At 43.1% G+C, this 24,596-nt stretch overlaps 1 protein-coding gene across 1 annotated transcript in view; it reads right to left on the bottom strand.

Annotated features, from left to right (window-relative positions):
- Window positions 1-23,747, bottom strand: part of htr4 (5-hydroxytryptamine receptor 4) — a gene marked incomplete at both ends in the record, with an annotated part of 95,423 nt that extends 71,676 nt beyond the window's left edge. The window contains one exon of the mRNA XM_079228452.1: window positions 23,692-23,747. Within this exon, the coding sequence (XP_079084578.1) occupies window positions 23,692-23,747 (56 nt within the window). The remainder of the gene's footprint in view (window positions 1-23,691) is intronic.
- Between the last annotated feature and the right edge of the window lie 849 nt (window positions 23,748-24,596).

The raw sequence follows: 24,596 nt of genomic DNA, 5'->3' as shown, positions 1-24,596 counted from the left end.
AAAGCGACTTCTAATCTCAGACCTGTTTGACATAGGAGACGCATCTCCAACCCGGAGTACGACGCCGACTTCGCTCCATCACAGAAGCCACGTCTTCACTTTCTACCGTCCACTTATAATCACATGTTTTTGAGGAGCAATTTTGTATCAATTTGTCTTTCCTGTCCACGTTATCTGCAATCCGTCAGTCCCTCTCCGCCAAATTATTTCACTCTCACCATCCGAGGTTCAAACAGCAAAGTGCCGGTGTGCAAATGAGGCTCGTTCTTTGATCACGCTAAAGACAGCGAAAGAGAACGCTGACAGCTTCTCAACAGAAGCGTCATTATCCCAAAAGAAGCTCTCCAACGCCGCACTAATCTTCTTTCATCTTGAATTTGTCGGCTGCGCAGTCCGATCTTTCCCCCCGAACGAGACGCTGGTACGAGTGATGGTATAGCGACCACCTTTTAGCACCGCCGCCGGTAAAGCAGCGTACAAAGAGCCTCGCTTACTGATCATTAGTTAGCTGACAACTTCTGGTCCTGAAGCTGCTGGCAAGTAACACTTGCAAATGACAAGCGGGAACAAAATGTTCATCTTAGTTCTTTCATTTTTACCTTTTTATTGAACATTTCATTAAAGGTCAGATGTCAAGTCAACTTTTTTTTGTATAGATCACATAAATTGTCTCAAACTGCCAAAGACCATCTCTAAAAAACGGAATAAAAGTCACAAAAGTAGATTTTTAAAAGTGTTTTGATATTTTCTGGGCTGTGCTTTTTATTCCGCATCACGTAAATGTGTTATATATATTTATATATATCAAATAATGCATGCATTCCTCTGCAAGTTTCCTTCTGTGATCCGGCTGTGGCTCAACACACTGACAAGTGAGATGTTGGAGGCATTTGTGGCAACAAATAAGTCTCTTAATCCGCTCCGTGTGCTCCGAATGGATTATCCAGATGTCCAAGAGGAGCTCTTCTCTGCATACTTTCATTCGCTCTCAAACCTGTTAGACGGTGGACGAGATCGAAACGGTGGACGAGGCGAAAGGAGAGCGCCGGGCCGAACGCACGCTCGCAACTTTGTCGACATCGGAGACGCGTGAACTTTGACCCGCAGCTAAGCTAAACTTCTGCTGCGCAATCAGCAAGCTGGCGGCGCCAATTAAGGACAGATGAGGGTCGACTGTGGAATCCCTCCTCCAGACAGGAAGCTGTCAAAAAGCCCCAATCCGTCACCGGCTTCATTTCTGCATGTTTTTTCTAGGGTTTGAGTGATTTTCTGAGGCAAAATCTTTAAAAAAAAATGAGGGAAAATGTAATCTTAGCTGGAAGTGGAACAGGAAGTGGAAAAAAAGATGACCTACTCAGCCTCAGCATATCTCCAGCATCACAGCCTCAGAGTGGCTCCATATCAGGCCCTAAACAAGCTGCTGAAGTGCCGCTGATTGGATCCAAAGAGCACATTTTGGGGTCTTTTTGTGTGTTCCTCTCTTCAGCTGATGACTGGTGGGCGGGAGCCTCGGTGGTCCGCGCAGACGGCCCGGAAGAGGCGACTGAGCGTCTGACTGAACGCATCACGTCAAACCGAGGTGAGCCGGACAGGAGCTCTCGCCTCCGGCGCCTCGGCCGAGTCACGGGGAACGTGCGTTCAAAACGTTGAGCTTTTAAAATGTCTGTGCGCGTCGTTAGTTTCACCTCGCCTCACACTCGACTGGAGATGATGTCATCGCAGTCTGCTACAACGCCACAAGCTACGTTAGTCATTCATCTTATCATGCAAATGTGTGTCTGTCTGCTGCTCGTTTACAACCTGGTTTCACTACCAACTCCTCAAAGACGGACACACACTGGACTTTAAACAAACTCCCATGTAAACCCATCTCCATCATTATTAGACGGTAAACGCCAGAGCTGGTGGGAGGGAGGTGTGGATGGGTGAAGCAAGTTAAAGTTGCTATTTTCAGTAGTTTTCTTACGTGATTTCCGTAGTTTGCGCTAGTTGTGTAGTAAACATACTTATTTTAACCCAAACCACAACATTTTCCTGAACTTTACCGAGAACCGTAAAAGTCGGGTTACAAGCCGCTCCTACCTCCGGTCAGTGTCTCCGCTGTAGCAAGCTAGGAGCAGCGCTAGCTAGTGCTGCTGCTAGCTCCCCATTGCTGCTGCTGCTACTGCCCGCGTCCCCTCTGCCCAAGTCGGGTGTCGAGCCTGGTCCCGCTACCTTCGGTGGCTTTCGGGGAGCTAACTGAAGTTAGCGGGGAAGTAACGGAGCGCTAGCAGGAGCCCCAGCTGGCTACAGTGGGGAGCTAACGGGGACATTGACCGAAGGTAGTAGCGGCTCGTAACCTGACTTGTACGGTAGTTGTGTTGCCTCAACCTACCCGAGTGCTTGTGTTGCGTCAGTAAGCCTTGAAGCAAAGTAAACCTACATCCCTGACTCATCCAAAAACTGACAACCAAGCATCAGTATTTGATGAGTTTGAAGAGCGAATATGTGTTGACTTTTACTTAATTCAAGCTTCCCTGAATAAAGTTGTGAGCAGAAGTTTGCTGGAGCGGACAGAACAGCACATTAAAGCACTATTAAAAAACACATACGATTCAAAATAAAGGAGGTTTGTGGGACCTGTAGTCTGCTGCCCTGCAGAGTGGAGTGCACAGAGGCTCGGATGATACATGCAGCGTCATGCATCATGTAAGATCTGCTCTCTGCCTAGAAAGTTCTCGTGCATCTGAGGACACGAGGAAACAGTTGTCCTATAAAAGGGGGCAACTCAACCGGGTGGGTTTGAATGGTCTGAGCATTTTGAGGAAGGACCATCAGGACGATCCCTGCTGTTCACGCCAGACGCTAAACAGAGATTACGTAACGGACTGTGAGAACACACATTTTGTATAAAAACACTTTGGATGTACGTCGTTCTCATCAGTTCAAAGTATTTCATGCTTTTTTCTTTTCTTCTGTGAGTTTGATATGATGCATAATGAGCCTTCGTTACTGTGGAGAAGAAGCCGGTCAGGGAATCAGAGCAAAATAAATACAGACCATAGTCGCTTCACCATGGCGACGCCTACAAGTCTGGAAGAGAACCGGAGGAAACTGTTGCTGCTGCATCATGAAGGTTTCTGGCTGAAATGCACCATGGGAGTCATAGTTGAGCATTTTTCCTTTGTATAAACAAGCTTTTTATTTGATCAAAGAACCAGATATTCATCTTTTTGGAAATCTTTTGTACTGATGATTCAACTGACTTTTACCTTTTGGATCAGCGGACACCAGAAATATTCTTCCTCTACTCTTGTGACATATTATTTGACCTTTAATGTTCTATTTCCTTGTTTTGTTTTGGAAGCAGGATTACCTTAAAACTACTATCCCGATATCCATGCCTCTTGGGAACAGCACGAGTCCATTAAGTTTGGAGCGGATCCAAATCACTTATATTATTTTTCACTCATAAAAATGGCCTTGGCAGAGGTCTGCACTCTCTCTGTGCCCTTCTAGTTATTTAATAACTGGTTAGCAGCTTCATAGATCCAACTAAAGCACATTTCTGTGACGGAGGTCACCCCAACTGACCAGATCCCCCCCAGTCCACCCAGTCCACCCAGTCCACCCAGTCCACCCAGTCCGTTGTCCCTCATTCAGCCTGTTTTCTCTTTTCATGCTCACCAAACACGACCGCATGTTCCACCAGACAGTGTGTGAACATCTTATCGACAGCATTGTCTCTCATAAAAAAAAATAAAAACACATTTTTGGCTGGAGCTGAAGGCCTAAGTGGGAATCCCTAATTGCAAACAATAGCTGTCTGGACTCCAGCGTTCCCTCCCAGCAGGCAAAGACAAGCCGGCTATTGTGCAGACTGGCATGGAGGCCGTGGCGCCGTCTACACTGGAACCACAACGCGGCTCCTCGGCGTCACAAACAAGGGAAATGTGTCGAGATAGATGGCTGGGTCACGACCAGCGAGAGAGGAGGGTTGTGAGTGAAAGGGAGTAAACATACACTGTGATTGCTGGGTGGTTCACTCGGCTTGAACATTTTGGACAAAAGAACTATAAATAAAAGCATTAGATGAATAAGATGGCTTTTTTGATTACTTTTTTATTCAAGCAGAAATGAGCGTTCTCTCTCACAATTACATTTATTTTGTACTTAATTTAACATCTATTGCACTGTTGATTGTCTCGTCTAATGTCTAATGTTATGCACCTTCTTTCTACCTTCTGCAAACATACCTGAAGAATAAATGTCTCTGATTCTGATCCTGATTTCTTTTCAAATTAACAAACTCAGTGATTTATAGTCTTTGTGTAAAATAAGATAAAGAAAAACAATCATATTTTAGAGGCTGAGTCCTGAACTTCAGTAAATGTTTTTCTATCTCACATCTGTATCCATCTAAAATCTCTCATTTTGTTCTGACAGGGACATCAAAATAAACCGCCACTAGAATGAAACCATTCAAGCCCAACACCTGTATGTAATCTTTTTAAATAAACAAAAAAAATACCCAAATCCCACCAGCTGCAGGATGAATAAATCAAACATCATTTACAGCCTTTTTTTCGTCTCAAATCTGGAATTACACACCTTTGCAATTTGCCAATCAACTCTTGACGCGGTGCTTTAGCCGCGGCGGCGGCGGCGGCTCGCTCTGCTACCTGCCGTCTGTTTCCAGTCACAGAAGATTATTTTCTTTGCTCTACAAGCAGCGAGGTTCTCCTCTGATGGGCGACAGCTTTCTGTTTGGAGGGTCGGACTGAAGTTTTGTTCCTTTTAGGCTCTGTTGTCTTTACCTCACCGCGGACAGCAGAGAGGAGGTATGGAACTCAAGCTGGCTGAAAAGTGCCGGCGGTTGAAAAGCATTTAAGTGTTTTTGACGGCTCCGACAAATAAAACTCAGACCTGGTCGAAAGATCACGGTGAGCGAGAACACTTCACTCAACAAGTGAAGTATTGAGATTGGGCAAAACTAAAATAAAAGAAACACCAAAAGCCAGACAACGACATCATCATTAGGGAGAGAACCATCACCGATAACAGGCCGACCTTTGACCTACTGTTCTCTCCCTATCTGTGCACACAGTTTTTATTATAACAGCCCATTAGTCCTTATAATTACAGGTGAGACGTAAGATGCTCATCGAACTTTCATGCAGGAGACCAGAGTCCATCTTCTTTGTACCCATGGTACCGTGATATGTGCTTCACTCACTCCGTTCTCTGGATGTTATGCACAGATATGCAGAAACAGACGATGTGTGTAGAAACTAGACGTGAGAACATGTCCAGGACCGTTGAACGTAATCCTGGTTCATTGCAGAATTATCCATCATCAACATTAAAGTTAGAAGATTTTAAGATAATTGTGGTTCTAAAAGCTCGTTTCAATACATTTTAGTTTGAGAATCACAAACGGCGACGCCCATCGTGTCCAGTGTGACCAATCATATCTCTACTTCCTTTAGGACTTGGACGTCCCCAGATCCCACCTCTCAGCTGCAGGGTTCATACACACTTTGACCAATGGATTTCCATCCATGACTTTTAACCCAATGTCCATGACTTTTAACCCAATTTCCATGACTTTTCACCAAATTTCCATAACTTAACCCAATTTCCATGACTTTTCCATGACTTTTAACCCAATTTCCATGACTTAACCCAATTTCCATGACTTTTCACCAAATTTCCATGATTTTTCCATGACTTTTAACCAAATTTCCATGACTTTTAACCCAATTTCCATGACTTTTCAATGACTTGACCAATGGATTTCCATGACTTTAAACCAAATGTCCATGATCTGGGTGACCGTGAGAACCCTGTGCAGCATTTACAGTCTTTTAGTCGCCGCAAGCGTGTTTTCAAAAGACCTCGACAGAGCTTACTAATCAAGAATTAGCCTCTGAAGTAAATCCATGCAACCAAATGAAAAACCAGGAAGCCGAAGCAAGAGGTGACGGTCGGCCTTGACCTGTATCCGGACTCATTCAGGGACACGTTGGTTGTGACGACGGTTTGAACGAGCAAATCTTTCATCCGGTTTTTCTTGACGCAGCTAACTGAAGCGTATAAAAGCTTGTTGTGCATCCGTCACCACCATTGTAAATGTCAAGCTCGTGCAAATCCCTCGACTTCCCCTGTAGATCAGCGCTTTACTGAGCGAGCTCTCCAAAGCCCAATAGCCCCCCCGCAGGGGTCTCGAAGCTTTTAACCTCCAGCGGTGATAAAAACGGCTCGAGGCGAACTCGGCTCGGCTCCAGCCGTCAGTTTCTGACAACTTCCCGACCGGCAGAGCATCGATTCCACCTCCCGGAGCAGAGCCGAAGCCGTTTGTGCAAACGCGACGCTGTAATTGGCCCAAAACGCTGCAGCGGAGGATGAGCGACAAAGTAGAGACGAAACACACACGAGCGATGACAAATAGATTCGACAGCGTTAAGGGATCGCTTAAAAAAAAAGAGGAAAACACCATCTGTACCAGATGCACTGCAGAAGAGAAGCAATCATTATCATCAACAGTGCACAATGGCAATCATTCAGACACACACACACACACACACACACTCACTATTCAGACTCCTCAAACTCACACAAACACACATAATCATTTGGATGTCAATCACAACCCATTTACTCCCTAATTTCAGCTTTTTCTCTCAACGATGGAGAGTCATCCCTTCCTCAATAATGGCTTTACCTTTGTCTTCCTCACACACACACACACACACACACACACACACGTCTTTCCACAGTGTTTCTAACATGCACACATGATGTGTCCATCAGCACACTATAACGCCTCATTTCCCAGACATTTTGTCAAAGCCAGACCGCATCTTTATGTACATTTTCGCATCTTTTCAGTCGAAATCATAAACTTCGAAAAGAGGAAAGCGTGCAGGAGATTCCTCCTGTTTATGTATTTCAATTCTGGAGTCATTTCACAGGAAGCGGAAGAAAAATAAATCTAAATTCTGCATCAACAAACATCGACACCAATGGGAAAAGGTTGGTCGTACATATTATGCTTCCCCTGTCGGTCCGAGGAGCGGCCAAGAACACGAGCGGCTTGCTAATGTCATTTTTTAGTATTTTTTGGGCATCAGCGGCTGCCGGTTGCCCGTCACACACGTTCCACGTTGCTCATTTGGTCCTGCGGATATGCAGGAAGAATTCCCCGAGTCAGGCCGCTGTCAGTTGACTTCTGACCGGCTGACAGATGACTGACGAGCTCTTTTCCTGCATCGCAGATGGATGTGCGACGTGGTATAAGCTGTCAAACACGAGCATAAGCAGGAATATAAGATGTTTGGAATGAAATCAGCTTTTAGATTAGATTAGATATTCCTTTATTAGTCCTGTTGGACTGTAAATGTACAGGATTACAGCAGCAAACGGGGTAAAATGCACAGAAGAGACAAAAACAAGTAATATAAATAATAAACAGTAATAAAAACAGTTAAAAAATATTGTACAATCACCAATTATATAAATATATAGACATACAGACAGAATAAATATAACAGTTTTGAACACTTTGTTAATATTGCACAGGTTGAGTGTTTTAAGTGTTTTTTAAGATGATAAAGAATTCTAAAGAACTTCAATAAATGTTCATAAAAGTCAGTTGAGACTAAACAAGTTGTCAAAATACGGAAAAAATCCACGTCAATGTTTTCTTTAATGAAAATACTTTTCCAATTGGCTGGTAGGCGTCTGTTAAATTCACTTTATGGAGCTTTTAACAAAGAGCCAGTCGTTCCACCGCCTGGTTACAGGTGCCAGTGTCCATTGGTTGAAAGCATCATTTATAACTCAATCTGATTGCCAAGGGCATTTCTGTCTAATGGATCCAACAAACAAAGAGTTCTCCATTGATCCTGCGTGTAAATCAGGCGGTTAAAGCAGCGAGCTCAATGCACTGAAGACGCCTCGCCGCTGAAAGACCCAGAAGCTCTTTTGTTGCAGCAGATTTTGAATGAATCCTTTCAGATGGAACATCTCTCATGTCAAACGGCGTTTATTGCCGTTATTTATTCATTGTACTGTGTCTTCTGTCTATTGTTTGTTGACTGTGTGAGTTTCCTCATATGAAGCTTTAAAAGAACTAAACTGATATAAGACTGCTTTTAAAAAGCTGCTTCTCTGACAATCAGAGCTGCAAACAAGTGTCCAAATAAACCGTAAAACATCCTGGCTTGTGTTCCCTGTTTCCAGTTAATATTTTTATTATATCTCATCCTTCACTCGTCGCTCTTCCTCCTCCTGTGTGTCCAGTCCTCTCCTGGTTTGTTGCCACTTCATCTTTGCTATTCATGGTTAAAAACTGAGCTAATGTTTCTTTAATTGGGTAAAAAAAAGGAGTATATCTGCCACCACGATGTCTATTTTAATAATATTGCATTCAAAATAATAAGTAACACTTGTGAGATATTGTTCAGAGGTGCTATTATCGCTGTATATGTTACTCGTTATAATATATAGGCTACCCTCCCTTCTGTATATTGAGGCTCATCCCGTCACCTTCTACTGAACCTTTCTGCACCAAACCCACATTACCTGTAAAGACTTTCTATCCCATCTTCCCCTGAATTAGAGTCTAACGACCGAGTTCATTGTCTGTTGGCGCCGGTGTGAAAGAAACAAATGGGATTCTCATTTCCAGTCTTCTAACAGAACGAGGCCTTCCTGTTTCCTGGACATGTAATGGCGGAGCTCATTTCAGCAAACTGAAACTCATCTGCTCTCCTGAGACGGTCCACCTGAACGTGTCCCTGCAGGGGGCCGGTAATGGTGTGTGACCGAGGTTACGGAAAGGGAGGGACAATAAGTGTCCACTAACCTTCCTGACATTAAACACACCGGAGAGTCGGAGTCCTCAGTGTCTGTGATGAAAGTCATTGCCGTCCGGGACGTCCAGTTGGTGAAGGAAAGGCCCAACGGCGTGTAAAGGCTTTGCTGTTTATTCCAGCATCATGTTGGTGGCATTCTTATGTTTACTTGCGTTTTTGTTTACACAACAAATATTGAGATCATGTCTATGTATCGTACGATAAGTCAACAAAATAATGATCGTATTTTTGTCTTTTTCGATTCAGAATAAGTTCATTAAAATATCACAACAGTCAGCTTAAAGTAACTGTCGGAAACAAAGATTCAGGAAATTAAAACTCCATCAAAACGAACAATTATTGGGGCACACGGCGTCGAAAATCCTCAAAACCGGCTTCAATGTCCCCTGAATCGTTCAGACTCTGTTCTCAGAGTCCGTAGCCTCACCGTAGGAATCTAGTTCAGCCGACCAAAGGTTTCCTGTAGACGTGTCCGTGACCTCTCCGACCCCGCTCAAGCCCTTTCTCTCCTCTCTTCATGTCGGTCAACAGTATCTGACTTTCCAAAGGCTGCAGAGCAACACTTCAATACTCAGATGTAGAATCACACGTGTGCATTGAAGTTTGGGAAACACAAGAGTTTTGTTGCATTTGAACATTTGAATTAAGAGGAAACTGCCTTCATTCCTGCATTTAACTCGTGAAGCTCAACGAAGCAACTCAATGAAGCATTCCAACTATTGTTCTTCAAATCTTTATTCAACCATTTTTTATTATTATATTTCTTCCATACGTATTTTGGACCTCTTCTCCTCCTTCATATATTCAGCTACAGAAACCGTTCAGCTATTAAAATATTCAGCTACTTAAGGACGCGATGGCAATGACCTTTTCATATTTCTGACTTGAATTATTAAGCTTTTTATGAAAATTAAAATGAATGGGATCCAATGGAGGAAATCTTCAAATCCTCTTCAACTTCAAAAGCTTACAGGTTCTGCATACGTTCAGCTACAGACACCTTTTAAACATCCAAATGTTGACGAAACCTTCAGTTATTATTATTATCAGCTATATTCAGCTATATTCATCTATTGTCAGCTAAATTCAGCTATATTCCGCTATTTTCAGCTATATTCCGCTATTTTCAGCTAAATTCAGCTATATTTTCAAATATTTAAGCTTTAAACTTCAGCTTTTTGCATTCCAACGCATTTACAGCAGGAAATGCAATTTCTAGTTATTTTTACTTTTCCTACAGTACATAAAAAATGTCTCCTGGGAAAAAAAAGGCCAATTGATGCTCAGCCTGAGGCTAATGTGGATTCAGCATCAGAAGGTGTTGGAAGCAGGTAAAGCCAATTACAAAGAGCATTGACATCTAAAAGTATGACATTACATTACAGGCCCTGCAGCTGGATATAATCGCTTCTTATTAATTGATCTCTTCACCGAACTTAGGTATAAAAAGTATCACTTGTTACTTTTTGCAGCAATTACCTGCAATGTACCTTCACTGCACGACAAACCTGTGGACGACGACGTGCCGCGCGGGTTCTATAAATACCGGCCGCTCGAAGGTCACAGATTGAATGCACCCTTTAAATGCGGGAGGAATAATGAGGCTCTGGCTTTTTTTTTCGCTCTGCACCTCGCGTCCAATTCTCCTCCGCCTCGAGTGTCAGTTCTTAATTCAGCCAGGAGTGAGAGAAACGAGCAGAAAACTTTTCTCGGAGTCGTTGACGAATTCCTTCTCCGATGCAAAACAACATTAGAGACAGAAAAGCAGCGCGAGGCCTCGCATAACCGCGTTAGTGTCGGAGAGGAGATGAAGCGCCGCCGTCTCGTGAGCGTTTCTCGGTCTTCGTGACCATTTTTATCCGACGGCACGAGGTGTGACTGGCAGCTTCCCACCCTGAAGAGGAATGCAACGCAGGCAGTTCAGCCTCTTCCAATTACCTCAGAGTTTCTCTGGTCGCGCGTCCGTTTCCCTTCCAATCATCAATCATCCGTCGGCCTCATCCGGATGACATCCGGAAATGGGCTGCACCTGGTGCCGGTTTGGTACCGAGACGGCATGAAGGCACCAAACCTCCACCCCACCAGGTCATTCGTCACAACTGCAGGTGCAAAATTGTCCATGGAGGACAGTTCTTGCATTGTAATGAATCCCCGTACATGAAGGGGAATGCATCATTCCCAGATGTTTAAAGGTTGCCTTTACAAAGTAGTTTTTGCTGAGAAAATGGAGTTGTTTGAGGGAGATATAAAATAGATATTAGAGAGGGAATCATGTGCGTGTGTGTGTGTAAGAATGGCACTAAAGCCTCCGATGCCATATTAGTTCTATGAACCCTTTTATATCAGGTAACAAGGTACAAATCAAGAAAAAAACATGGTATAAATACAAAATAAAAAGACATGTTAGATATCAAATTAAACATAGAAATCAGGGCTAAAATAATATATAATCCCCATGTACAACCTCTAAACACAACTCAAACAATAAATAGGGTTAGGGTTTAAAGGACTATGCATCGTCCTTTCTTACACACAGAGAAAAGTTGCCGTTTGTGAAGCTCAACCTCACAGCCAGTGACATCCTGTGCAATGGAAGAATACCTGTTGTTAAAGTCCAAAGACCTTCAGATCAGTGTGAATGAATCTGCTTTTGTTCGGTCAGAGAGAGACGCTCCGACGAAGCCGGGTGAAGCACCCAATCCGTCAACGAATCCGTCAACCAGTCCGCCAACCAGTCTGTCAACCAGTCCGCCAACCAGTCCGCCAACCAGTCCGCCAACCAGTCTGTCAACGAATCCGTCAACCAGTCCGCCAACCAGTCCGCCAACCAGTCCGCCAACCAGTCCGCCAACCAGTCCGTCAACCAGTACAAATCAGTTTGCAACAATATAAAAAGGCCTAGTCTAATGTCACGTATTGCATTATTTCCTGTTCAGTAAAGTTTAATGAGTACCTGTAGAATATGATGAGTGTACTGTGATATTAGGACACATATTGTGCTGCTGGAATGAGTCGGCATTTTTTTATTTCTCGTTTCCTCGTCTCAAACTCAATGCCTTTGCGAATGTATTTTGGTCGGATGCCTGAAATAAGCTGAAGAGATTTTATCATTTTGTTCTACGACATAAAATAAGTCATTAAATTCTTACGTAGTTAAGATAAAGAGTCTAAATGAGGCGACTAAGCGTTCTCCGTTAGCTAAGCGTGTGACCGCGGTAACCCAACGTTAGCGTTTAACTTCTGCTGATCGTATTTACGGTTTATAAATCACAAAAGTGGTTTTTATTTGTGAAGATTATCTGATGAACAAAACACAAAAAGTGACATAAAACGTTTGTTTGCCACGAAGATTTATTTCTGAAATAATTTCCAAAAATCCCATGCTAACTTCCTGTCGGCCCTCAACAACACGTCGTCCCTGCAGCTCCTCTATGAGCAGAGCGATGCGTTCATTCATCACCCTTTCACGAGCATAGGAGTCGAGCTCATTATTCATTCACTGCCGTATTTGTTGTTAAAATTCAACAAAGACGTCCCACTTATCTCGTTAGCGTGAAACAGATCTTATCAACGGACCGACAGGCTGTCGAGACTTCACGTCAAAACAACTCCGTTTTAGACATCGAGCATCAAATCAATACAAATTAGCACGACGCCTATAAACAACACATCTCTCCCATCACTTACCGTCTCACTCAAATTAGAAACATGTTTTTAAATTGTATGGGAGGCGGAGATGAGCTGAAACTGTGTAATTAGTGGATTTAAATCTGCACAATGTTTCGTCTGTCTGGTCTCCACCGCTCACTACAAAAGCAAAACATGAAGAAAATGAGTGAAACAGTTTTGGGGATTTGAGTGATGGCAAACTTTAAAAAGGTGTGTTTCATGTTGCAGCAGCATCCGCAGTATGAAATGAAACACACAGCAGAGCCAGAGAGTCCATCTCTTTCTCCGGGTGGATCTGCGTATATTTCGGGACTTTGGGAGGTTCTGGAGTCTTCTGCCTCGGGACGTACGTCCGCTAAAGCTCTTAAGATCTGGGATGAGTGCAATATACTGCCAGCAAGTAGGTAAGTAAGTAAGTAAGTAAGTAAGTGTGCATCAAAGAGTCAAAGACACTGAGGCGCTTAAAGAGGGAAAGAGAGACAGAAATGGAAAGGTAGAAAACAGAGAGAGGTGGAGGTGACCCACATCACGTGAGCTGAACTCAAGACCGGCCGCCACATTTCCCTCTTAAGCAAGAAGGATCGGGGTCAAAGTAAGAGGAAAATACTGCATGTGTGTGTGTGTGTGTGTGTGTGTGTCCATCTTGTTAACAATCCCCCGATCAAAATGCAGCAAAAACCTTGTATATATAATAAATAATAAAAAGGCAAGACATTTACAACACATTCAAATTCAAACACCTCTAAATTGGTTTAGCATTTAGAAATCAGAGAAGAGTCAAAGGAGCACGAAGCTGAAAGGAAAGCGGCGCTTTCACTTCACGTCCTTTTTGAGGTTTTTGAGGCTGAGGAGAGGAACGTTCACCGACCCGTCGTCCCTCAGCTGTGCAAAAGTGTCGCAATAGCTTTCCAGATCACAGTGCAGCTGTGAAGCAAGTTGCATTGTCAAAAACACTCAGAAGTAATGGTGAGATAAACATTAAATAAACTGGAGGCTTCTGTGCCGTTGAGTTATAAAACTGCACATTTTTAGAGCGGCCTTATGTGGAGAGTCCAGAGACTGTTGAGTATCTTGGCAAAGGGAGAGGTGCTCACTTACAAAGATTTGAACACATTTTGTATCCTAAATTTGAGAGAAATTAGCCTGACTGCAGATTTTATAAAAAAAAAAAAAAGAGAGAATAAAAAACATTTTTTTATTCAACAGCTTCAGGCATGATGACATATTAGGGTTATTGTAGGTGTAAAAAACGTCCTCTAAAGTAATTCCCTCACGTTCCTCTTCGTCATCACCACCCGTCTGTTTCAGGAACTTCTCAAAAGCGAGACCAGAAGTTGTTTATTTTATCATCAATTGAGCAAACTGACCCTTTAACGCTGAGTCGGTTGTTTGGAGACGAGCCGTCAGCGGCTGTTTTAACCAGGAGAAGGTTTCCTCCAGGATCCTGATTCATTGCACAATAGTGTTGACTGTGTTTGTGTCTGATTCCCCTCCTCCTGCTGTCTTTGTTCAAGTGTCAAATGTACTGTGTCAAAATTAACAGACACACACACACAAATACACACACGAATACACCCACACACACGTGCCAGAATGAGTCAGTTTTCCTGACTGCACACACAGCGCATGTTTGACTATCTGTGAGGATCTTCATTCGTATCTGACCTGTAATAGACTTCTTCTCTTTATCTGGTAACATACACACATCAATTGCAGGTCCCGCTAGCTTAGCATAGCTTAAACGGCTGAAGATAAACTGCAGCTCCCGCTAGCTTAGCATAGCTTAAACGGCTGAAGATAAACTGCAGCTCCCGCTAGCTTAGCATAGCTTAAACGGCTGAAGATAAACTGCAGCTGCCGCTAGCTTAGCATAGCTGGTTTGAAATGCAAAACTCCTGCAGGGAAGGTGGGGTGTGACTTGTGTTTTCTTTATTGAATTATATGACGCTTTTTTAACGTTTTTCGGGTCGTTCTTTTGTTTGACCTAAAGCTGTAATTGCTACTGATGCTAACATTTTAGATGTTGATTTAATATTTTCTTACTTCTGACATCTATGACTTGTAATTGTCTAAAAATGATACTAACAAGGATTATTAGTATATATTTTTGTGTATGCATGCCTCAAAATAAATAAACTTGTTGCATGCTTTTTTCTTTTGTTTTGTTTCCAAACTAAACCCGTGTGACCCTGCAGGTGTTCTGCGTTCTGACCAATCCGCTCTATGCAAATCCAGACGGCCGAGGCTGTTCATCGTTTTGAGGATGTGCCGTCCGCCCTCCAGCAGCTCACATGTGCTTTGGTCACATGATCAGAGCCCACCGTAGGACCATAGGACCATAGGACCGCAGGACCATAGGACCATAGGACCATAGGACCATAGGACCGCAGGACCATAGGACCATAGGACCATAGGACCGCATGACCATAGGACCATAGGACCATAGGACCGCATGACCATAGGACCATAGGACCATAGGACCGCATGACCATAGGACCATAGGACCATAGGACCGCATGACCATAGGACCATAGGACCATAGAACCGCATGACCATAGGACCATAGGACCATAGAACCGTAGGACCATAGGACCATAGGACCATAGGACCATAGGACCGTAGGACCGTAGGACCGCAAGACCGCAGGACCGCAGGACCGTAGAACCGTAGGACCGTAGAACCGTAGGACCGTAGGACCATAGAACCGTAGGACCATAGGACCGCAGGACCGTAGGACCGTAGGACCGTAGGACCGCAGGACCTCGGCGTCTCGCTCGAGGACACTTCAGCAGATTCTTATAAAAAACGTCTGGCCTGCTACGCCGCCCTGCAGCCTGCGAGACAGATTGGGGAAATTAGTCTTCATTTGGGGGTCAATAGCCAAGCTGCTCTTTCCACGGAGATTTGCCTTTCAGATTTTGTGGCAGAGTGCTTTCAGGCATAAAAAAATAAAGACAAATTACTGCGCGTCCTATTGAGACCTTCACATTTACATGAGGGGTTCAATACACGGTTTGGAAGTCTTCCAAAACCAGAATCAGTTTGTTCTTATTCACATAAGTTTGACTGTTGGTGGGTTTTCCTCCACATCCTGTTAACATGCACGACATCACACCGAGGTCGGAGCCGTGCGCACAAGGCTGATTCCCACAGTTTTTCATTTCCGAACTCTACGAGTGTGAAAAGGTCAACTGGCCTCGCAACAATTTTGACTCATGAAATCAAATCTTTGCTGATTTTAGACTGTGTTAAATGCACCGAAAATGTGATCATCCATATTTTTTATTTTATCTCTTCAATCTCCACATCATCCCAAAAAAAAAAGAAACAATCTGGAGCTGTGAACCCAAACATGATGCACGGTTTAATCAAACTGCTCGTCAAAGACAGGTACGTCAGGTGTATTTCCATTACATCACTCAGCTTGAAGCATAGCTAACGCTCCAGTTATTAAATTACCAAAACTGGGACTAAAGTCAAAGTAGTCAGAGTCTTCTTACAAAGACGTGAACAGATAAATGAATGCCGGCTGAAGGCCCTCAGAACTGGAGGTTGCCGCCTGGCTGTAAATCAGGTCGACTCATGATGGAAGAACACTTACGAGAGCTCGGTTCTAAATTCCTGAAATAAAATCAAAATGTCATTGAAAGATGTTGAAAGGATTCTCTTTAATAGCTAATGAAGATGTTTTGAAACAGAAATTTGAAAAGATTAAGAGGGTACTTTGACGATTTAATCATCCATTCAAAACACAACATTGGATGTTTTGACGATGTGAGCGTGTCTGAATTTGATATTTTGACCATAAAATGACGTCTCTTAAGAAACGTTTTGAGGCCTTTTGGACACTTATTTCCAAACGCTTATGTTCATTTGAAGCTTTTGTCCAAAGTGATGTAAAACGAGGCGTCAGAGGAGATCAAGGAAACATCTTCAGGAGTGAATGCTCAGTGAGTCTCACACTAAAGTGTTGTGACGCCATTAGAGAAGAACCATTTAGTCGTGAGACGACTTCTTTGAATTTGATTTGACTGATTTCCATTTATTATCTCACGCAACATGTTCTCCTAATTGCCCTTTTAGTTTCTTCAGTGATTACATTTCATTGTTTATTTCCCTGTCAGGGTTGTTGTTGTCTTTTTTGGCCTATATTGGTCTTTGCCACCAAGACGATCCCTTTTTTAATATATCATGTATTTTCTTATTGATTTTGTTGTTATAGCTGCTCAATAAATACAGATTCTTATACAGGTTTACACCAACGAGGGTTATTTTAATGAAAGATTACTGTGTTCGTTCTAACCAGAGTTTAGCAAAACTGGGTTTAAAAGTAAATCTAGGTTGAAAATTTAAAACAAATCTCCATTTACTGAATCCAACTCATTAGAATTGAATCAATTTGATTACCCAAATGTATGTAAATAAATAAATACATATTTTAAACAAGGGCTGCCCTGTATTCCTGAACAGAAGATCACATTGTCGCTAGCTAGCGTGCAAAAGTAAACTTAACTTAAATGTTCTTTATAAGAGAGTTTCAATTGTAATCTTTCTTAGTTTTAAAAGTTTGGTACAACATAAACCATGATTTATGCCGGTTTTAAAAATAATCCTTGTTGGTGAAATTTAGGGGTATAAACTATAAAATATTATGTTACGCAACTTCTTTAGTTATTTGAACCCAAACCGCAATATTTCCCCGAAACCAAGTTGTTTCCTGTAAAGACGAAGACGTTTATTTTGAAAGGACTGAATTCACATTATCAGCGGAAAACACACGGTTTCAAAATATGTGTGTGTGTGTGTGTGTCAAAGAGAACAACTCAGTGTGAAAACACTGAGCAGACTTTAGCTCATAGCCGCTTGTCATCACACATTAGCTAATTGTTCTGCACTGAACGTGAAACATGACATGTTTGTTTTGCAGAAGCTGGCAGAGGAACAATCTTCCAAACCTTCTTTCAAGTCTCATTTCATTTTTAAGTGAAAGTCTTCTCTCGGGGTGGGACATTTGGGGGAAATACATAATGAGTGGAAAAGGAACACGCAGCTCCCTCCGCGTGACGATGCCGTTAGAGTCTGGTGTTTGGGATGAAACGGGGAAATGAAGATTAAAGTGTTGTCCTCACATCATATTCAGAACGCCAGTGTGAAACTGTTACCTGAACACTGTGCACTCAATGTAGGAATTAAAGTACTTTCAAAAGAGCAACGTGTTCTGGAAATGTAATAATTTAAAAGCAATTTGGAAACCAGTGTCTGTCAGCAAACTGGGAATGAAGTGTCCTGTGGGCTTTCTTCTACTTTATGTATTCGCTTTCATTTCACTCCGACCTTGTTGCAGGAGCCATTTGATCCATCGTGCAACGTTGCAACACGACAGTCTCCTCGATGCCAGCCGCTCCCGTGTGAACGTGTGTGTGTGTGTGTGTGTGTGCAGGAGATGAGTTGTGCGACAGAACAAGCAGAATGTGTGTTGTTTTCCGAAAGCAGAGGATCAAAGAGCAGAGGGAGGCTGAACCGGCACGCGCCTGAGAGGGCTATCAGTGGCAGATGGGATGAAGCACCTTGTCAGGCATGAATGGAAACACTGTATAATCTCACACACACACACACACACACACACACACACACACACACACACACTCCACCTCTTGTCCATCTGGGAGGAAAACCCATTCAGAGGCTTGACAGATGTCAGTTTTGGGGGATTTAGACAGCATCGTTCCAGCTTCTTCGATTCAGAAATGATCCTGATGAAGTTGACTGAGGGCCTATCGGTTTCTTTCACTGCCTCAGGCGTGTGTGTGTATGTGTGTGTGTGTGTGTGTATGTGTGTGCACGCTCAGCCTCGTGCATCAGCCAACGCTTATTTCTTTCTTTGTGTGAATGGAGGATTTCTTATTGGGATTACGCAAGCAGTTGCTGAATGAATTATTCAGAGGTACGGAGGCCAAACACTGCCACGCCCTGCGCGTGTGCGTTGTACACTACACTACACATACTTTGCATTTTTTTTGCACTTTCTCTATTGTTTAATTTAATTTCCTTGCTGTTTCGTTGTACATACCTCACACACTTAATATACACATACATACTTTGCATTTTTGCACTACTGTTTACGTTTAATTTAATTCCTAAATTGCTGCTACGTCGACACCAATTTTCCCCTCAGGGATAAATAAAGTATATATTCATTCATTCATTCATATTGAGTTTTGCTGTATATATTGAGCATCTTTCATCCATGTTATTTTTATTTTGTGTCTGTAAGCTGCTACTACGACAAACTAATTCCCCCTTGGGGATGAATAAAGTACATATCCATCTATCTCATCTCAAATAAAATAGGCACTATCATCCCCTGGAGGGCGACGTTCACGCCACATATCCATCTCTTAATGCGCCCGTGAATGGATTGCAAAGGGAAACGAGTGAACGGCCGAGTGAACTGAACCGAGTGAGCAAACAGACGTACTGCAACAACACCAGCGGAGTCGCGGGTAGCGGCCCGCTCCTTCGATCGCTCCGTTTGGCTTCACGCCGTCTGAAACTTCCCCGCTGAATGCAATCATTCAGAAAACAGGATCTGTCACAGGACACCCGGGGCGGCGTGGAGGTAAACCGCAGAGCGACAGGGGAACGGAGACGCCGGCTGCTATCTGATCGCCGTGAGTATCGACTTCCTGCTCCAGCACGCCGGCCTGTTCCGGGACGGTCACGCTCGGCGGTTGCATAAAAGTCCCAGACATGAGCGTTGCAGGATGTTATTGATATTACGTTGCAGGATGTGTTGTGCCGAATGTAATATATATACCTAAGTGTTGGTTAAAGATAGCTCTCTGGATATTAGCAAAGGCATTCTTCTTGTTTCAGGGTCTTCTTCGAGGGCAGCTGGAGATCGCCGCGACGAGATTTACTGCTGAAACGTCTCTAAATCACTCCTCAGTCCAAATATGGTAACTTTCAGGGTTTTTTTGCATCAAATCGTCAATCTTTTTGTCTTTTTGCACCAAGTGTCACACAGCTGGAATCATCTCAAACCTTGATGGGACTTTTCATACAAACACTTATAAAGTATATAAAGGCTGGAACTGCATTAATAAATATACACACTGTTATATATTATCTTTATTTGTTATATATTACTAATTATATTAGTGTGACAGTAGTGATAGTCAGACAATAATAACAATAAAGTAAACAAATCAATGGCCAGATGATCCGACTTTGCGACATGTCATATTTAAAATGACAGCTGGGACACGAGGACGTCTCCTTTTGTTAAATGGATGCTACCTCGGCTCCTTGGCTCCTTGGCTCCTCTCTCCTCGCGTCTTTGGGTGGGACTAAGACGCGTGGAGAGGATTTTCCACATCAATGAAACTATTACATGAACAAATCCTACACTTTAGATCTAAACACAAGATGCTAAATGTACAGAGCGATTGCGATACGTTGCCGTAACTTGAACTACTTCTAGATGTCCAGCGCTAAACTCTCTCTGGAGCTCAAACCTGCACGGAGAGATAAACCAAATAAAAAGCCCCCAAAAACGAAAGTGAAGAAAGATCCATTTTAGATAGAGCATGTGCTGCAGACTTCACTTTGCGCTTTTGTTTCACTAAACGGAGATCCACCTGCACTGAGCCGCTCTGACATCACCGTACATGCGTGTGAAGCTTCAGCAACTTGCTGCCACTGTGTGATGTTAAAAAGAACCAATCATTTAGTATTTGCTTTGCATCGCATCCGGATGAAGATCCGCCCGGAGACGGCTGTTCGGTTTATTTTGGGTAAACCGCGTACGCATGCAACGAGCGGAAAGAAGACGCACAAAAAAATGAGGACTCGCTTTTCGTGAAGATAAAGCATTAAACTATTTCATGTCCATTTGTAATACATCTTAATTAACAAGAGTTTGCATTTAATAGTTCATTCAGAGAATAGCTGCCTCTAAGCTAATTATGGCGAATTCAAAAAATGTTAAACTCATGAAGGAAAGTGAATATTATTGGAAACTTCATCCGTTCCAGAGAACAAACACACACACACACACACAGACACACACACACACACACACATACACAGTAAACTACACACTGCATGCTGAAGGAGCGATAAGACGGCAATGCGATGCCACCAATTACAAATGAGTGGGTTTTAGATTGAGCATTATGCTAATGTTGTTATTGGAATGTTTGCTAATTGATTGGATTTAAATTCTATAGAAAGTTTATTTTTCCTTTTTCCGTGATGTCATTATTCCTGGATTTCATCCTGCCGGCTGCTTGTTTCACCAAGAGATCTGTCGCTCTGCTCAGAAGTGAAGACATGTGTAACACATGTGACAGGAGCATGCATGTTGCTATGTAGGTTGCTGCGTGGGCCGGTGACTCATAGCGTGTGCGGTTCCTGCTGGTCGAGGCTCGAGGCCGTCAACCGGATCCCACTGATGACGTCACAACACAAAAGTGGGTCGCGTGTTGCAACTCTCGTCTCTCCAACAAGCTCGTCTTACTACATGAATCCCTCTAATTCTGGGCTCTTAGCAGACGACACACCCTTCTATCTCGTCTAATGACAAGAACATCGTTTGGCCGTTTTATTACAGCAGCTAATTAAAAAGTAATGAGGCGACGCGGACTCTGGGGGGAAGATTGGTTTATTTGAATTTGTTGTAATGTTTTGAAATCCATTCTCACCCACTTCATGAATATATTCTATGTTCAGCACAATTCTTGTGCATCAAGAAAAGCCGTGCATTCCAAATAAACCGCGTGCCTGCTCTACAATGCAGACCTTTATAGCAACAAGACGCTTCCACTGTAATCAATTCATTGTGAAACGGAAGAATAGGCCGTTCTACTAATATTGTGGGTTTTCTTTGCACAGAAATGGGTCATAAATTGTCCATAAGTCTGTCAGAAAATGACTTAATCAGCTTTCTTTCTCCATTTACTTCGCCAGTATCAGCCGGCTCTGTTACGCCCCCCTGCTGTTAAGAGTGTCTGAATTATAGTTTTTTAATGGAAAAAAACATCTAAACATGATCACACATTTCTCTGTGAATCTCATAAAATGTCTGGATCAGCAATGGAAACTAGCGATCATATTGTCTCTGGAGAAAGTAAGAAAAGAAAAAGTACCTTTTATATACGGGATGAGTGTTTTGACATGAAGGGGTGACACACTGTCCGTGTTTATTTATCTCGGCCTCTTTTTTCTCTTTTGCTATCACTTTCAGTGTCTGAGAGCTGAAAGTCAGAAAAATGTTGTGGAAATTCATCATATTGCTCTTTTTAGACCCCGAACATACGTTAGAGACCGAATACAGACGGAGAGATACGAACCAATGTGTACAACGACTCTGTTCAGAGGGATAAGCACGAGAAAAGGTTCAACAATCTGTGGTGAAAGAGTCTTCCATTCAATTTCATTATTCCAAGTATCTGTTCGATAACTGCTTCAAGACATTTGAGTGTTTTCTCTCAAAGGAAATAAAAAAAGGTTGATTTCCACCACACACAAAAAGGTCCGACTGCACTTTCACAGTGACGATTGACGAGGAATCTAAATCTCTCTCTTCCCCTCGAGGCTGAAGAGCAGTTCAGAAGCTATAAGATGACTCTTTACGTTCCCGGCGGTTTCAGCAGGATCCCCGTTTAAATCAAGCCAAGCAGCCTGAGGGCAGTAAACAATAAAAACAAAATAAAATACCCTCAACTGACCATTGTTTCCTCAGCTGAGCCACAAATGTGAAGATAAGAATGCCTTTGAAGAAGCAATCGGGGCAGCGGATTGGTTCAGCCGACACTTTGTGAAGACGGTGATGGTTTACTTCGTTCCGTCATAACTAAATAGGAAGGACAAGTGAAGAGCATGCTGTCGTTTTTAATCTGTCGTACTCGTCCCTCAACGGTGAAGAATGTCTTTGAACAGCCCAGTCGGCAGAAAAAAGTGTTGGTTTCTACCGTAAAAGTCGGGTTACACGCCGCTACTACCTTCGGTCAGTGTCCCCGTTTGCTCCCCGCTGTAGCCAGCTGGCGCTCATGCTAGTTCTCCCGCTAACTTCCGCTAGCTCCCCGACAACCACCGAAGGTATCGGGACCAGCCCCGGCTCGACACCCGACTTGGGCAGAGGGGACGCGGGCAGTAGCAGCAGCAGCGGGGAGCTAGCAGCAGCAGCGGCGAGCTAGCATCAGCAGCGGGGAGCTAGCAGCAGGAGCGGGGAGCTAGCAGCAGCGCTACCTAACGCTGCTCCTAGCGCTGCTGCTAGCTTGCTACAGCGGGACACTGACCGGAGGTAGGAGCGGCCTGTAACCCGACTTTTACGGTATAAACAATGGACACACTGAAAGTTGACGTTTTCTTTAAAGAGCAATGACCGCTATTGAAAGTTAAATAAAGTTGTAATAACGATCACAGATACAGGACTTTCACCCAGGAGACCACCGTTGACGTTAAACCTAAACTTCGTCAAGCTTGGGAAACAACGTTACACATTCGTTAAGATGGTTACGGTAATCGTAACTTTATTTTTCATACTCAATCAAGTTTCTCAACATTAATCACGTGAGATGAGCAGGAAGCCTTGAGGACGAGAAAACGTGACACAGAGGAAGAAAAAAATACTCCGCCCGTTTTGTGATTGTTCATGTGACAATAGGGGGTCTGTAAAGCTTATATTTTATATTTAAACTCCCACAAGCAAGGTTAGTAAAACCTTACGGTCCGCCGTAGAGTTGACGGAGCTGACGGAGTTAATGTAAGTACTTAAACTTAACGGTTACTTAAATTATTTTTAAGGGTTGTGGTTTTAAGCGTTGTGGTTTTAAGGGTTGCAGTATTGTAGAAATTTAAATGAAGTTAAACAACGATGTGGTTCTGGAGAAGTAAGGAAACGTAAAAAAAAATGGTCTGATAATAGGCGCAGGGGGATTTTCGCGCAGGGTTTTTAAAGGGTTAACAAGAAGAAAAGTGTTGCGATCAAATGATGACAATCAGAGTGTCCCCAGTGGACATATGAAGGAACTACATCGTATAAATTTGGCCGCTCTGGTGCAAGAATGTAATTGAAGGTCACTTCAATAAAACAGTCTATATACAAAAAAAGATTATGAATTGTGTTGTGCAGAGTTGCAAATTAAAGATTGAGTCTCACCTCTCACTGACAAGCTCCTCCATCACCGGCATCTGGCCTGCAGCGCTGACGTTCATGTAACCATAAGTGCAGAGAGTCCCTGCGGACACAAGGTCACGGTTAGCACATAATCACGTACAGTAACATTATTATTATCACAGGCTCGACTTTTAATTGCCAATACAACACAGTTCCTGCTGCGTGGCGCACTCCGTAGACGACATTAACATAAGCGTATGAAAACCAAATCAGAATCATGCAAATGCAGCAATTTTCTTTGACATTTGACGTCGTGTGCAATAACCTTTGGGATTCAGCAAAAAAGGTAGACTGACTTTACGTTTGCTGCCTCTTCATATTAAATCCAATTCCCCCCGGGCTCAGAATAATCTCAAAGACAAACTTGAAAACGCAGCTATTTGTGACCACGTGGTTCTTTGTGGAAAGGTGGAAGATTTCCCGAGAGATCTCTTGGGCGAGTAGAGGGGAGCGAGGTATCAATGAATAAACAAATAAAGAAACTAACGGGATTCAATGCAGCAGTTGGAGGTCCAGTTATCCTCCGTTTTGTTGTGCCTCACGGTGACAACCACACGGTAGTAAAGGCTGTAAAGTGGAAGTAACGTGAAGCTTAAAGGGGAAGAGCTTTAGAAGTCCAGCAGCTCACTTTTATTGCTTTATATAACTCTTTTATATCTCAAACTTGACAATCGGAACGATTTTGGGGGAAGAATTTAGATTTTAGTGACGACTCTGACTTGGGTTGCAGCATTAATTGCACTTAAATTCTAATTGTGTTAAATTAAACATAAACACACTCTTAAAATGAAGACATCTTTGGTGTTATGCATTCTGGGACGAGGTAGCGGGATGCACAGTGACGGCCGCCTGACGGGGAGGTCGGCGGGGGGATCAGGACCCTGAAT

The sequence above is a fragment of the Taurulus bubalis genome, assembly GCF_910589615.1.
Source record: "Taurulus bubalis genome assembly, chromosome: 13".
Lineage (NCBI taxonomy): Eukaryota > Metazoa > Chordata > Actinopteri > Perciformes > Cottidae > Taurulus > Taurulus bubalis.
This window is presented reverse-complemented; position numbering and strand designations above follow the sequence as displayed.